Raw genomic sequence first — 15,215 nt, forward strand, 5'->3', positions numbered from 1 at the left:
CTCTAGAGAAAAATAAAAAAACTACTGACATTAGTAGGCTGGGAGAAGTAATTCATTATAATGTTATAGTGAAAAGCAAAAACACATGGTGATGGAGCTAGGTGAGGGATCAGGAGTTTAAAGGGGGCCAATTGTGCTTTATTGGGTTTCGCTCTGCAAATTAAGCATATTAATTGAAAAAAGTGTTATAAAAGCAGAGCGTCAGGTTCTGAGGACAAAAAAACAACACAAGTGTCAACAGTACTAAAGCAACGTTTATTAGAATAAACAGAAAACATCACAGAGACAAAATAGCTATAAATCTATCTTTTTCCTCATTTTGATTTCATACAGCGTGGTAACTCCAGACTATAACTAGAACTTGAAAAGTGAAAGCAAGTCAGATTTAAACTGCGGGGTTAGGTAGAGGATCTGTTATGGTCACAAATATCCCAGAGAATGTTTTTGGTGAGGAAAATCTCTGATTTCTCCTATTTATAGTCGCACGATACTCCACACAGACGCAGTCACACAAGCGTGCGCGCACACACACGCCGCACACGCGCACACACACACACACACAGACCAATGTCTTCACTTTGGTCTTATTGTCGTCCAAACAGGATGCTATGCACTTCGCCTGGAGACTCTGGTTTGATGTCAACGTGCGGCACAGTCAGTGCCTTACCGGTTTTAAAAATCATTCTAGTCTGAAGAACGGACATGCACGCACTGCTTATTTATAAGTATTTACAAATCTGCGAAACCCAAACCGTTCCTGGGCTTTTTGACCATCGCTCTACCTCGGGCACTCTCCTCTCACTCAGTGGGAGTGGGACGTGGTTAGTGGATCCTCGTCAGCTCCTCCACAATCTTAATGACCTCGTCCACTGTGGCCTCACGCTTCATGCCGCTGCCATCATCGATCTGCAAGTGAACAACAAACAAACAATGAGCCTCCACATTCAAAGAACAGATAAACAGGGGAGGAGGGAAAGGCTCTTCAATAGTATTTAAAATGTTTCACCTTCTTTTGGTAATGTTTTGTATATCAAGATACTTGAAGAAGCTCATAAAAATCATCACATTGTAATACGTTCCCTATTTTAGTTTTAAATGCATTTTCTCAGAGTACCAGTCTTCTTCTGCATCTCAACGTGACCATCATCTGGTTGTCTTCTGTTCTGTTGTACACCCTGCCCTTTGACAGTATGGCCCCTCAATATGATACCTAGCTATATTTAAGACTCTTGGAAGGACTTTAGGAGATTAAGATCGGTATTTCTAAGTGTTCTCTGATAGCTCAAGCTTATCATCATATTTTGATTATAAACGTAATCATCAGGTGCAGCACTTATCACAGATAATAAGATTACAGGTCTGCCAGTAATTATTTTAAAAGGTGTATATTTTTAGTTGCATAAGAATGTAAGTGAGCAACTGAAGCGACAACATATTGTATTTGTTGTACAATGACCGAGCGCCAGTAGGAGTTTCCTGGCAAGAAAACTGTCCAAATAGAAGTCTTAAGAAGGAAGTAAGGAACATTCTTTGTTTGTTAGCTAAAAGTTTTTTTTTATTATATGTTTATCTGCCAAAAAGGATCTTGCCACCTGTTCTAGCATGAACATCATTCCCAGTTCCCACTCACAAAGCAAAGGAGCAGCTAATAAAACTGTCAAAAGGGTCTTTAAAGTTCAACGCCGCTTCAAGCCAAATAAACAAATGACAACAGTTTTGGTTTGCTTCTCCCCTGGGTTCGACTGTTATTGGAGCAGGGGCCCGGACTCTAATAACAGTCTGACATCTCCGGGGCCTTTTCTTTCACATACCTGCAAACTCAGAAGGGCTGAAAAAGGTGACAAACTAAACTGTTGTAGGGGGGTCTGGGGGCATCCCCCCCCCAGCCAAATTTAGCTATTTTAACATGTAAATTAAGCATTCTGGTGTACTCCCATAAGAAAATAAAGGGAAAAGACAACCTTTTCTTATGGTAACAATGGCACATTTATTGACCCATAAACTGGTCAGTCAGAATGTGAAAAGCATTCAGGACAGGTAAACAGTAAATCCCATTGGCCAAATTTGGCAACATATCAACGTAATATTATTTTCATTTTTTCATCCTTTTGGCCTGGACAAGCCTTTCAAGGGCCCGTTTTCGCTGCTTGGCAATGTGCCTCTTTCGGGCCACACTATCGTTCTCCACCACCTTTGCCCTATTACTAGCAGCACTGGTAGATGGCTGGCAGCCAAACTCAACCCTCCTTTCTCTGATTACAAGCTGATTTTCCTGTCGTTGGGCTTTGTCCCTAGTTCCAGCTGCAATAATGTTAAAACACAACCTCCTATCTACCTCCTCAAACTTCAAATCATCCCTTCTGAACATTTCCACCCCAGTCTGGTTCCTGGTCTGCAAAGTGTATTTAACAGTCTGCACAGCACTGAGGGTGGAGCTCTTCATTGACGTTGATCGTTGATCAATGATGGTCCCCATGACACTGAAGGAAGACTCAACCAGGGCACCATGGAAAATTGAGAGGGCAGCCTTGACTGCCTGACACAGTGCAGGGTACTTCCCTGTATTGAAGACGACGGCCCACCACTTGACAACATCCTCTCCATGCTGAAAACTGGGAAGCGCCTGATCAACATTGAAACGCAGAATTTCTTGGTCTGTGTCAGCATCTGGTGGCAGCAGGTGACCCATCATATGTATGAGCTTCCTCAAATATATTCTCTTCATAGCTCTGACCAAAACGACCTGTACTCTCGCTTTGTACACGTTGCCTAGCAACGCCGCGCATGCGCATTATATCCTGCTCCGCTCCGAGTTATAGTAGTAGGCTATTCATGGGAAACGCATGAATAGCACGTTAAGATCTCGGCCAAGTCGTATTTAAAAGCAGTTCTTCATTATTTAAGTTAAGCAGCGGTAACGCCAGTGTTAAACACGGAACACGCAAATGCCGGTTGGTGTGCGTACGGTACTGAGTGTTTATCGGTCCACGGCCGTAATGAACGAATCATGAATCATCATTCAACATGTTAGCTAGCAACCTAACAAGCTGATAAGCTTAAGCATGTTAATACACTTTATTTGGCTAAAATAATTTTACTTCAGCAACGTTAAAATGATACAGCATACAATGTTTTTGCCAGATTACCTGCAACTAGATTTACCTCAAAACTTGTATCTGTAATTGTCCAGAAGAACCACTCGCTGACGACTGAGCACTCCACTCCAAGAGGGACCGATGGGTAAAAAAGCGCGCGCTGTGGTTTATCTTGCTTATGATTGGTCGGTGGTCGTGGAACGCGAGTCATTTGAACAAAGATTTTATTTATTGTGAAGATAGCAAACTTGTTTCTTGCTCATTATACAGTCGGTTATACAGTCTATGGTTGGTTGGTTGGTCGGTCAGCCCCCCCCCCCCCCTAAAAAAAACCTCTTCGGATCTACACGATTCACGTCAATGACATATTTTGAGTTGAAAACGGCGAATTTCGCCGAAAGGTGACTAGTTTGCAGGTATGTTTCACCTGTGCAAAGCAGCGCCACTGCCAGCGCTAGTTTTAGACCAGCATAGTTCCCATATTCTTGCCTAGCTCCAACATTGCGAAAGTAGAAAATCTACTAACTCCCACTATGCACCATAGGGTGTGTTGGTCTTATAATGGGGGGTGGTCAGGCATAGCTACCATTAAGCTGCAGAAAGAAATTGCGCCATTGACAAAAAAAAAAAAGTTTAAGGTTAATGGCAAGTATTTTGCTGTTATTCAAATGCCGTCATTAAGATGCTTTGACATATGGACGCACAGCAGCACCAACCTGTAGTGGTAATGTTAAATATGTCAAGGGAAATGCAATGAGCAGGCAGAAGGTGACAACTGAAATTATAATGGAATATAATGAAGTAAGCCTCTCAGGCATTCTGTGTTGCTCGACCTGCGGCATGCTGTCAGCGCTCCTCCGCTCCTCTGGTCACCGCTCTGACCGGAGAGATCACTGCCAGAGACGTGACTTGAGTCATAAGCAGCAAATTCCCTCTGTCATACACACTCAGAGGCTCTCACACACGTTTTTTTTATATCAAAATGAAAAGCAATAAGTGCTGGTGTGCTCAGCGTCTTCTCTCCCCATCTGGCGCACACATGTTTCATTGCAATGTCTGAAAGGACATGTTTTGGGGCTGATGTTTCAGCACATTTTGGCTGCCCCTCTGCAGCCGAGTCCAGCCTCATTCCCCCATTAGTGCATTTGAAAAGCAATACACTTTTCATTATTTATCAATATATGTTTTACTATATTTAATGTTTATTATCATACAAGGACTTTGATAATTTTGGGAATCACAATAGCGCATCTGGAGAGGAATTATATATATTTTTGATGCATGTCCTTATATGTAGTCAAATGGAAATGTGGATGGGACAGGGGAATTGGACAGTAGACTTGGCAGTCGCAAATACATCTGCTGTGCAAAGTCGCTTTTGCAATTTGCCAAATCCAAGACTTAAATAGCTATGTGCCGGGCACTGTTGTACCTGGCTTTTAATGGGAATATGAGATGCCACGCTAATTGGTTTAAATTAAACACCTATGATTAATTTCAGACTACAGCCCAATTGCATTTTACATTACACACAGATTATACACCGTTTATGTAGCGGCGGTGCAGTTAGATTCCCCCTTAATCCAATTTTGAGAAAGCACTATAAACCCATAATTGGGTTTATAACAGGTCACCACAAGCTGTTATCACAACCTGATAATGATCAAGATGTTGAATATGCCTGATACCTTAGTGCTTAATGTCCATGAGTATCAAGACATCCAGTGTGCTCACAAAATTGAACAAGCGTTGATCGTTCTGGTTCTGCCTGTGTGAGCCTGGCCGAGGGCTCTGAGCTCCTACCTGCAGAGTGCTGACGACCTCCTGCATCTTGGCTCGACCGAGATCCAAGAAGCTCTCGATCAGATCTCCGTCGATGAATCCTGTAGCCTGCTCTGTCTTGCGCTCTGTGTGGAAGGACCTCCAGGTGCAGTGGAGTCAAGGAAAATCAATACAAGGATGCTATTTCGCCTGAGGATTGCACTTTAGATACATTATCACATATTTTACCTCAAGCACAGTCAAAATAAATTCAGTATGTGTAGGAAGTCCAATAAAAACATATCAGGTCGCTGGGTGAATCTGTACAGACATGGTATTTAAAGTTTGCAAATGGATTTTACTTTGAGATGTCAATAACAAATCACCACCAGTTAATCTGGGTTACAATCACCCTTCATTTATATATCATCATATGAAAAATCATTGAAATTATGGAAGTTGGCAACAGTTTCAGATTTGTTGGAATACAATAGTGACTTTCATCACACAATTCTGACAAATATTTTCTTAATTTTCACCATTTTATCTAAAAGATCTATGAAAACTGAACATTTTCTAGAAACTATAGCAATGTTTAAAACATTTCTCTGAGAATTGGTCTTAAACCTAAAATAATTTAGATGATGTAAGCACAATTCAAACCATATAGAAATCAAATCATCACACCCTTCAGCATCGTGGGTTCATATAAACAAGCTTATGCATTTGAAGCCAATTAAAAGCTTCCATCATCACTTTGTCACTTCCCTGCGTGATAGTTGCTGCAACCAAACCTGTCAGTGCCGGTGGTGAACGATGCAGAGCAAAGGTGTGAACATATAAGAAGGATATAAGCTGTGCTCGATCTTCCCCACGCTCTTGATGACTTTGTTGAGGCGGTTCTGCAGGTCCAGGAGGAGACTGTACCAGCCCTCGGACAGGGACGTCACCAGACCTAACACACACACAGACCACACAAACATCAACACAAGCCTCTCCTTTGGAAGGTTCAAAACCACACCTCACTGCAGCAGATGGAAAATACTTTGGATTCATCATCAGTGAGAAGAAAGCAACACTGGATTTACTACAGAACTCATGAAAGCTTTATACTAAATACAGAAAAAGATCATTAGTGTCATCACAAGTCTCCTAATGCAGCTGTCATGCTTGTTAGCTAAGACAATGTAGGGAGTAAAGTAGCATGATTTGAAAGCGTCAATAATTCATGACCATTCTAAAACGGTTTATTTTGAGAGAAATGTCCCTGCAAATGTCACAAAGCTTTAGGGAGTAGCGTGCTCTCCTTTAAAAATGTTCATGTTCAAGTGAGTGAAATGTTCTCGGTGTAATGCTCTGGGGGAATAAATTGCGCTGATATTGACAACGCACTAAAAAATACAAACTTGTGAAAAAACAGGGATTGCCAAAGCAGTTTGTTTATCTGCGTCAGAATCCAAGGAAGTGGATGGGGACAAAGTGAAACGACCTGGTGGATTCTTAGTGATTGTTTCATTATCAATGAATCTAGTTGTTTCATACCAGTTGTTCATTTTATGATGCATTTCCCAAAAAACAAGTTGAAAAAAAAGAGCCATAAAAACTTCCCAATGCCTTAAAAAAGGTTATTCTGTCTAACTCGGCTTACCTAACTCACTTACTGGCGAAGAGTCAAACATTCATAGATAATATATTCAAAGAGTTACAAAATGGAGAAAATCTTCCCATTTTTAGCATTATTGCTATATATTAAAAAAAAGGATATAGATATATATATATATATATATATATATATATCTATACACGTGGATTTTTGTGAATGCGAGAAATGCCTGGACGTGAACTAATTAAGTAATATTTTATAAGTATGAGGGGTGAGCCTATTGGACTCAACTGTCCACCAATGTGGTGCAAATGTTGCGCACTGCGAGACGGACGTTTTAAATAATCAACCATCAAAATTAAATAATTAAAAACAATGTTGAGCGACGTTAAAGCAGTGGTTCTCAAACTGGGGGGAAGGAAGTTGTAAACAAACATTGTTTGCGCTGTGTTATAGATTTCTTATTTATTATTGCTACATTAAAGTTATCTTGCACATTTTATCGAACCAAATAAGTTTCTAGCTTGCAATATCATTATTTCCGCTCTCTTCTCAAGAGAGACCTCTCTCTCGTGTGTGTGTGCGGGCTGCTTGTTCACAGACAGCACTGCAGCCCTGTGCACACAGAGATCTGCCGGGGACAGGGAGCACGGAGTGTTCAAACGTACACTCTACAAGGCTCGATGTGGACAACGCTCGTTTGACAGCAGTAATTTCGCGTAAACAGGAGAAATCGGTCAAAGCAGCTGGCCAAAACGTATCATATTCAGACGGAGAAATGCACAGATTTCTGCCATAAATCGAAGCTCTGTTGCCCCAATTACGCGCAAGGTGGGAGATATACTAAAGTCTGATATAAGGGTTGATTATATTTCACATCATTAATCCAAATCTGTAAAGTAAATAAAAGGATGAAATAAATGTAGTGGAGTAAAAGTACACCATATACCTCTGAATTATAGTGGAATTACAAAGTAGCAAAACCTGAAATACTCAAGTACAAGTACCTCAAAATGTTTGTACAACTACATACAATTAATCCTACCAATCTAGGTTCAGGGGGGCTCGAAAATATTTCCATTACCCAAGGGGACTGTAGAAGTTTGAGAACCACTGCATTAAAGTAAGGAGTAAAGCTGCAGGTACTTCAGAAATAGATGAAACACTGAAATATATGATGCTTTAAATTTGCCTTTAAAAATACAGGAGAAGAAAAAGAGAGTGGAACAGGTCATGATGGTTTTTGTTGAGAAAATTCTCCCTGGGGCCGACCAACCATGCTGTTAACGGTGTCGAAGAGCACAAACTAATCATTTTCATTCAGCAGTAGTTTGGTGCCGTGATGTCATAATCAGTACGGTCATGTCATTGCTTTATTTTATTTCAGTGACCAGTCTGATGGTAAAGGCATAACATTTCTTTAATTTAGTGGTACATACAGATTAAGTATACGTATACATACACAGCCATCTTGATCTGTAATATCCATCACACAATGTCTAGGTTATAAAGACACAACAAGTTTATTAGGAGTTGGTCCACTTGTTGGTTGGCAGAATAATCGTGTGGCCCGCAGCTTCTTCCCGTCTAATATATCACAACAAGTCGAGGAGCGATAAGACGACCCAAGCTGTTTTTCTTCATTACTGACTGAAGCCAATTTCAGTGTAACGGGCTACTTCAGAAAGTTTTTACTGGGTTGTACACTGGTGGTTCTCATTTCCTGGTAAACTTTCCTCGGAGACTTTTTAAAGAATAACACAAGGTGTTGAGGTGGAATAATGTGCTGTGCTGTTGGTGCTGTGAGGGCGCATCGCGTAAATTACTGCTGTGTCACAATGATGTGCACTTTCTATTTCTCAGCTCTGACATCATTAAAGCCAGCCTGAAAAATACTGCTTTAATCTGAGTAATGAGGTGTAAAAAATATCTCTTTGCTCTTTCTCAAATGGAAATATGAGCTCTGAATAAATGGTTTTGACAAAGGTTTGTGTACTCTGTAATTGGTCTGAGGTCAGCTGCTACAGCCTCACACTGACAAGTGGCTGGGAACCATTAAAATGTAATCTTCACGCCGTTTGCTTTCTGGCATTTTGCTGACTGAAAGTCAACTATTGAGAGTAGATTCTTTTCACTTGAATTAATCACAATTAATCACTGTTTCAGATGTAAACTGTTTTCTACTTAAAGTAAAACAAAACTGTTCAAAGAGAAGTCTGATGATTATCTTGAGGAACAGGGGCAGCTTTTTCTAAGAGGAAGCTGCTGATTTTCTTAAATGTAATTTTACCTTAAATTTTGTTCATCTCCACTGAATGATGACTGAAGGTTGAGCTTTCCTTAGATGATTAAAAGATTCCTTTAATAAGTTAAATTTAACACCTGAGGTCAACTTAAACCTTTTCTTGAAGACTTTTCTTTTTGCCGCTGCTTTTAATTAAACTATTCATATCTAACACTGCAACTTTTATTCATGTACCTTTGTTATTTTATTATCTTCCCTTTTTAATGGCTGTTTTGCCAAATGCCATTTTAAAATACATTTCCGATGCACTATTTCTTAATGTCTTTCATTTCTGTAAAGCACTTTGAATTGCCTCGTGTTGAAAGGTGCTGTATAAATAAACTTGCCTTGCCTTAAAAGAAAATCATGTTTTTTTTGTGGTTCATAATAAAAGTTGATATTTAGTACAGCAGGTGTTATACATGCAGGAACAGTTCTGTGTGTTTGTGTGTGTATGCTTGTGTGAAATTGTCCGTTGGCCTACCAATCATGCCGTTAATGGTGCCGAAGAGCACGGAGCCCTGGGTTGGTGTAGAGCTCTCGCCCAGGTTCTGCAGCACCAGCGAGCCGTGGCAGAAGACATTTACAAACTCCCCGAGGTGGAAGACCCCCACCTCCTGCAGGTGCTGCCGCTCCTCGTCTGTGGTGGCCGCACTGATTGCAGGAAGGACGGTGGGAGAGAAATACAAACAGGGGAGAGGGAGCAATTAGGAATACGAAACAAAGTAATATGAGAGTAGAGTAGAGTGGTGAGGACAGGAGCGATCAAATGCGAGTGTAAAACTAAAATAAATAGATGGCAAAGCTAGACAATTTTAAAGGGGCAAGAGTGACTGATGAATCAAAAGAAAAAAGAGGTGCAGAGCTATCATAAGTGTTGGAAAAGGTCAGAGAATGACAGCGCAGTAATGGATAAAAAGGTGAGAAAAAGTGGGGAGGGGGACGAGAATCAAAAATAAAAAGGTCAAAAGCATTGAGTGGTGCGACCTGATGTATTAGGTGGATAATAAGTGTTGGCATAATGTGACACACCCACTCTCAGACCACATCTTTGTTCCTTTTTATGAAATCAACACTCGTCTAAAAATGACTGAAGTGGGATGTGAAGCCGAGTAGCTAAAAGCTACGTGGTGAAATGAGTCATCCATTCAACAAAACAAATGACAATGGAGTTAAAACACATTTGTATGGATGATGCTGCTGTAAGGAGCATCGTGGGACTCAGTATAAAAAAGAACAACCTCTAATGTTGATTTCAGTGTATAAAGACGAGACGATTACGCCTGACCAAGGCCAAAAGGGTGGGTGGAGGGGGTCCGGAGGCGGGATTCGGGCGGACGACCCGGGGGCAAGGCAGAGGCCGTGACGCCCCAGAAACAGGGGCGTAGGTCACGGCGGGGGAACACTGAGGGCCGGAGACAGGGGCGAAGGACGAGGCTAGGGAACTCTGGGGGGCAGAGACTGGGGCGGAGACTGGGGCGGAGACAGGGCCGGAGACAGGGCCGGAGACAGGGCCGGCGACGAAGACGGGGCCAAAGACGGGGCCGGAGGCCGCGACGGGGACACATTGGGGGCCGGGCAGGAGGGCGGCAAGACGCCTCTGGATGAAGGACTGGAAGACGGTGAGACGCCTCTGGAGGACGGGCTAGAAGACAGCGAGACGCCTCCAGAGGACGGGCTGGAAGGCGACGAGACAGCTCCGGAGGATGGCCTGTAGGACGGCGAGGCAGCTCCGGAGGACGGCCTGGAGGAGGAACAGGTGACGGCGGGGCCCCCAACGGAACAGGAACAGGTGTTGGCGGGACCCCTATCGGAACAGGTGATGAAGGGGCCCCCCAACTGCGCAGGATCAGGTGTTGGCGGGACCCCCATCGGAACAGGTGACGGCGGGGCCCCCAACGGAGCAGGTGTTGGCTGGACCCCCATCGGAACAGTCAACGGCAGGGCCCCCAACGGAGCAGGTGCAAGTGTTGGCAGGACCCCCATCAGAACAGGTGAAGGCAGGATCCCCAACAGAACAGGTGCAGGTGTTTGCGGGACCCCCATCAGAACAGGTGACGGCGGGACCCCCAACGGCGCAGGAACAGGTGTTGGCGGCACCCCCATTGGAACAGGTGACGGTGGGACCCCCAACGGGAACAGAGCAGGTGTGGCCGGAGATGACAGGACAGGCGGGGCCGGAGTCAACAGGACAGGCCAGGCTGGAGACGACGGGACAGGTTGGGCTGGAGTCGGCCGGGCCGCCGACAGGGCAGCAGGGGCTGAAGTCGGCCGGGACGCAGCTGGAAATATGGCGGCTAGGGCCGAAACTTCAGCCGGAAGCTTGGCTGCAGGAGGCTTGGCTGCAGCTTGAGCCGGAAGCGTCACTGCTGTGACCCAAGGTTTCAGGATAGGGTGCAGTCTTTCCTGGGATGTGACAAATGTCCTCAAATACTCCGACAGTAGCTCACGAACCATGGCTTCCCTGCCACTTCCCGACGTGCACGAAGGAGAGCTGAATCTTGAGCCTCTTTAGAAACTGCTTTCCTCCATTCTCCCAAAATACACAAAATTTTGTATGAAAATTCCACCAGCGCATCGTCCAAACATACTACTGGGTCCATCTTTGGTTCGGTCGTACTGTCAGGGTTTGGGGAAACAGGACCCAAGTGCAGTTAAATGAATGGGAGGCAGGTATGGGTCCAAACAAAAGGCGAGCTTTATTTAAATTAAAGAAACACAGGGGCAACAGGTGAACACAATGAAACTATCAGGGAAAGGAGGGAAACTAAAGACAGGAAGTGAAACTTAAGCTGACACAAGAGGGAAAAACCTTTCAAAATAAACACAAACAAATGACAGACACGAAACCAGGATCATGACAAGGACTGTTTTCCTTACCTGTCTTTCTGGCAGACAAACAGATTGAAAGCGTTCTCTGCCCCCAGGAAGTTGTCATCATCCAGGATTTCCACAGCACTCATCCAATTAGGATTAAAGTCACGGGCAATCTGAGCAAAAAAAATGAAGAATCAGATATGTTGTGTAAAGCGGTAAACAACGCGGAGGAGTTGGGCCGATAGCAGTGCGGTTCCTGCCTCCGAGTAAATACTGTATAATCTATGAGAAAAGAAGTGCTGACTGCACACAAGTGCTGAGATCCAAACCCCCGCCAGTGTGTTTCACTACAAGAGCCATAATAGACTTTTTAAACACCCTTGAAAGAACTCGCACACCACAAAAAAGGAAGAAACTACCCAAAAGCCTGGAGCATCTGCACTATCTATGCAGGCCTGCACTCTGTGAGCATCGTGATTAGAGACTGTGACGGATGCTCGGCCAAAGAAGCTTTAGTGAAGAAAAAAAACCTCTGTATTGTTATATTTAAAAAGACAAGAGTGCAGATTCTTAACTTTCTGCATTTGTTTCCCCTCACATCACTTTGATTCAATAGAGAAGTATATTCAAGTTACAGGAATGGTTTCACATGTTGGGGGATACACTTATATGCTTTATTACTCCGTTATATTAGAAACCTGAGGAGACGAGAAGAAACTGGTCTTGGTGAACTTTTAGAAAAACAGCTGTCTTTTTGGGATGTTAGGTTCTTGGCAAACTGAAAAATTCAAGTCCAATATTCACTTTATTTCAGCTCCATTTGTTGAGCCTTTTGAAGCTGTCCCCAATGACGCAGGCTGTCATTTTTATAAAAAATGACAGTTGGAGTATGAGGTAACCACAACATACAATTTGGGACTCAATAGGTTTTTTCGCCTCGTCTGTAGAATACAATATGTTTATTAGAGGTTAACAGGGCAGACATTTATAAAAGGCTTTTCTAGATCCCCTTTTTCAAGACCCTTGTAGTGTAAAAGGGTTATCTGTTGAAGGCTTAGAAGGTGGAAATGTGCTGGAGGGAGGCTGTGGCGCAGTGCGCTGATCTTCGGATCAGGGGAGTACTGGTTCAATCCCCACTGCAGTTAGCATGTCATTGTGTCCCTAGGCAAGAAACTTCCCCCAAAATTGCTCCTTTGGGGATTTTCCACAGTATTGAATGTATGCAAGTCACTTTGGATCGTCTAATAAGTGACATGTAATGGATAGACCCCCACAGATGGTACTTGCTACATTCATTTTTTTAAGAGCTCTCGGTAGAACCCTCTGGAAGAGTTCAGAGAGGAGAGTTAGAAAGTTATTAACAAGGGTTTCTCCTACTGGGAAAAGCTAAAACGGTGGCACCTTTATTTCTGAGTGTAGTAGAAGATTGTTTTTCCAATAGTTACAAACTTCTATTTTCAATCTGAAGTTTTGAGGAACACTGCGGTATGTGCCATTTCTGAATAAATGTAAGTTATTTCCCCCACTCAGACTGAAGCACGGCACCACAGCATGCCTTTACAACAGTGTGCGTGACTCTTCCTCAAATCTCTTCATCTTTCTATCACTAATCGATTTCAACACTCCGCTCATCAAACGGCTGGGAGGTAGAATTCAGCTACAGTGCTCGGTAGAGACAGAAAAAAAAACACATTTGTACCCCAAAGATAAATCACACATCAAACCAGCCAAATATTTGTTTGATGTGAGAAGGTCTGAGTATGTAAAAGATAAAAGACAGAGAAACTGCACATTGAGTCCTTGAGCCCTTTAGGAGATCTTGTGTTATTTCCTCACCTCTTCAAAGTTGCCCTCCATGGGTTTGTAAGCCAGCAGCAGGACGGACCTCATCAGGTCTCCCACCAGGATGAAGTCCCCTTTGGTCTTCAGGTAAAGAGCCATGATGTTGTTGTAGTGGTTACACTCAGTCCTCAGCTCCTTCTCAGCCGTCCACTCGTACAGACGGACCTGAAATGAATGGTTTGTTGTCACACAAGCTGCCAAAAGGTGGAGGAACAGCTCCTTAGCCAAGTGGAGCTAAAATGTCAGCTAGTTCCCAGCTGGAGCCATCATGCTGAATATGTTGTGCGTCCGTGAAAGATGATTAACAGCGCACGTTATCAGCTGCCACGCTGGTGACGGCTAATTACACTCACTGCTTCACACGGTCTGCACCTTCTTACAATTTGTTTAAATAGTTTTGAGTTACAGAGAGAAGTCTCTGTATATAATTACTGTTCACAGGATGCCAAAAGATTTTACAACACGTTTAATAAGACTCTGAGACATTAGTGATGAATGAATTCAGCTCAACATCTTAAAAAAAAAAAAAATTGCATGAACACAAGAAATAATAAGTACGTTTATTCAAAGGAAAACGAGAATCTTTGTAGTTTTGTTTGAAGAAATCCGATAAAGACTGCTGTGATGTGGCATTTTATTTAATGTATTGCGTATTTCAAACTGTGTTCTCATGGTTTTTCTAGTTTTTAACAATGTTTTTTCTTATTTTTAAATAAAAATGTAATATGTTCTTAAATTGTTTAACTTTCTTCATTGTAATCCTTTTATGTGACGCACTTTAGGCTCGATCTTTTCATTAACGTTGATGCACAAATTAAATGTTCCTATCACACAAAACATTTAGAAATCCTCTTTATTTCTAGCTATGCATAACAATATAGACATCTGATAAAATCCAGAGATTGACATCTTATTCATCCCTCAAGTTAATGTTATTGTATCCTCATTATCGAACAGGAATAAAACGGGTATTGATTTTGTTCAGATAAATATCTCTTTTTTTTGGGAATCAATTTCTTCAACAGCTTGGAATTATAAGAGGCCAGCAATCCCAATATTAACTGACATAAATATGATGTTTTCACCAGTGATTGTGACAGGAAGTTATTCAGCCAAGAAAATGTCAGAGGAAACCAAATAATGCAGCGGTGAGCTGTGTTCAGTTGATAGAAATGATTGAAAACATAATCTAGGAAGGCATTTTACAAGCAGTAGTGCCAGGTCTGGTCACTCTGTATTAGGTTCTGATGTCGTCAAAAAAGATAACATTAAAAATTGTTAATATTTTCTGTGATTAAACTGGGCTGCAGTTGCTCGAAGACATTGAAGTCACTAATCGCCATTTTTGAAATAAGAATCTTCAAAGTCCAATTCAATAAAGAAGGTGTTTAAGAAAAGCCATGGTATGAGGTGGTAATGTGTGATGAACTCCAGAAATCTGCAACCCATCTCTATTAAACTCTCAATATCTTAAGATAAAGCTTCCTTTTCAAGCTTTTAATCCTTTAATCTATCTATAGCTCGGTGTGGAAGAGCGCGGTATTATAGGACAGTAGGGGAGGGGGGTTGTTTCTCTCTCACTGTATGTCAAGTGGTTTCACAGAGCAATCCATATGGGATGAATCTATTTCAATATTGCGCTTTAAAATGACTGAGGAGGCACTTTTCTTGCTGAACAGATCAGCTCCTTAAACAAATCAAAGGGAGACAATTCAAAACACACAAGTCATCATCCAGAGGGTTTCTTTCTGTTGAAGGATTCAATTGAATATAGTGAAGGGCTTCTAGATCACACAGAAATTAAGAGAGTACA

The 15,215-nt window shown here is 42.3% G+C and overlaps 1 protein-coding gene across 2 annotated transcripts in view; it reads right to left on the bottom strand.

The window, feature by feature from the left end:
- Positions 1 to 236: 236 nt before the first annotated feature.
- ddb1 (damage-specific DNA binding protein 1) overlaps positions 237 to 15,215 on the bottom strand; it is a 56,809-nt gene continuing 41,830 nt past the window's right edge. The window contains exons 22-27 of one of the 2 annotated variants that reach the window (XM_063881875.1): positions 13,397 to 13,567; positions 11,624 to 11,733; positions 9,228 to 9,397; positions 5,709 to 5,811; positions 4,899 to 5,022; positions 237 to 906 (exon numbers count right to left, since the gene is read on the bottom strand). In XM_063881875.1, coding sequence (XP_063737945.1) covers positions 823 to 906; positions 4,899 to 5,022; positions 5,709 to 5,811; positions 9,228 to 9,397; positions 11,624 to 11,733; positions 13,397 to 13,567 — 762 coding nt within the window. In that variant the 3' untranslated portion in view covers positions 237 to 822. Of the gene's footprint in view, positions 907 to 4,898; positions 5,023 to 5,708; positions 5,812 to 9,227; positions 9,398 to 11,251; positions 11,441 to 11,623; positions 11,734 to 13,396; positions 13,568 to 15,215 lie in introns of those variants that run through there. The other variant, XM_063881876.1, reaches the window with a different exon arrangement.

Source organism: Eleginops maclovinus, chromosome 4, assembly GCF_036324505.1.
Source record: "Eleginops maclovinus isolate JMC-PN-2008 ecotype Puerto Natales chromosome 4, JC_Emac_rtc_rv5, whole genome shotgun sequence".
Lineage (NCBI taxonomy): Eukaryota > Metazoa > Chordata > Actinopteri > Perciformes > Eleginopidae > Eleginops > Eleginops maclovinus.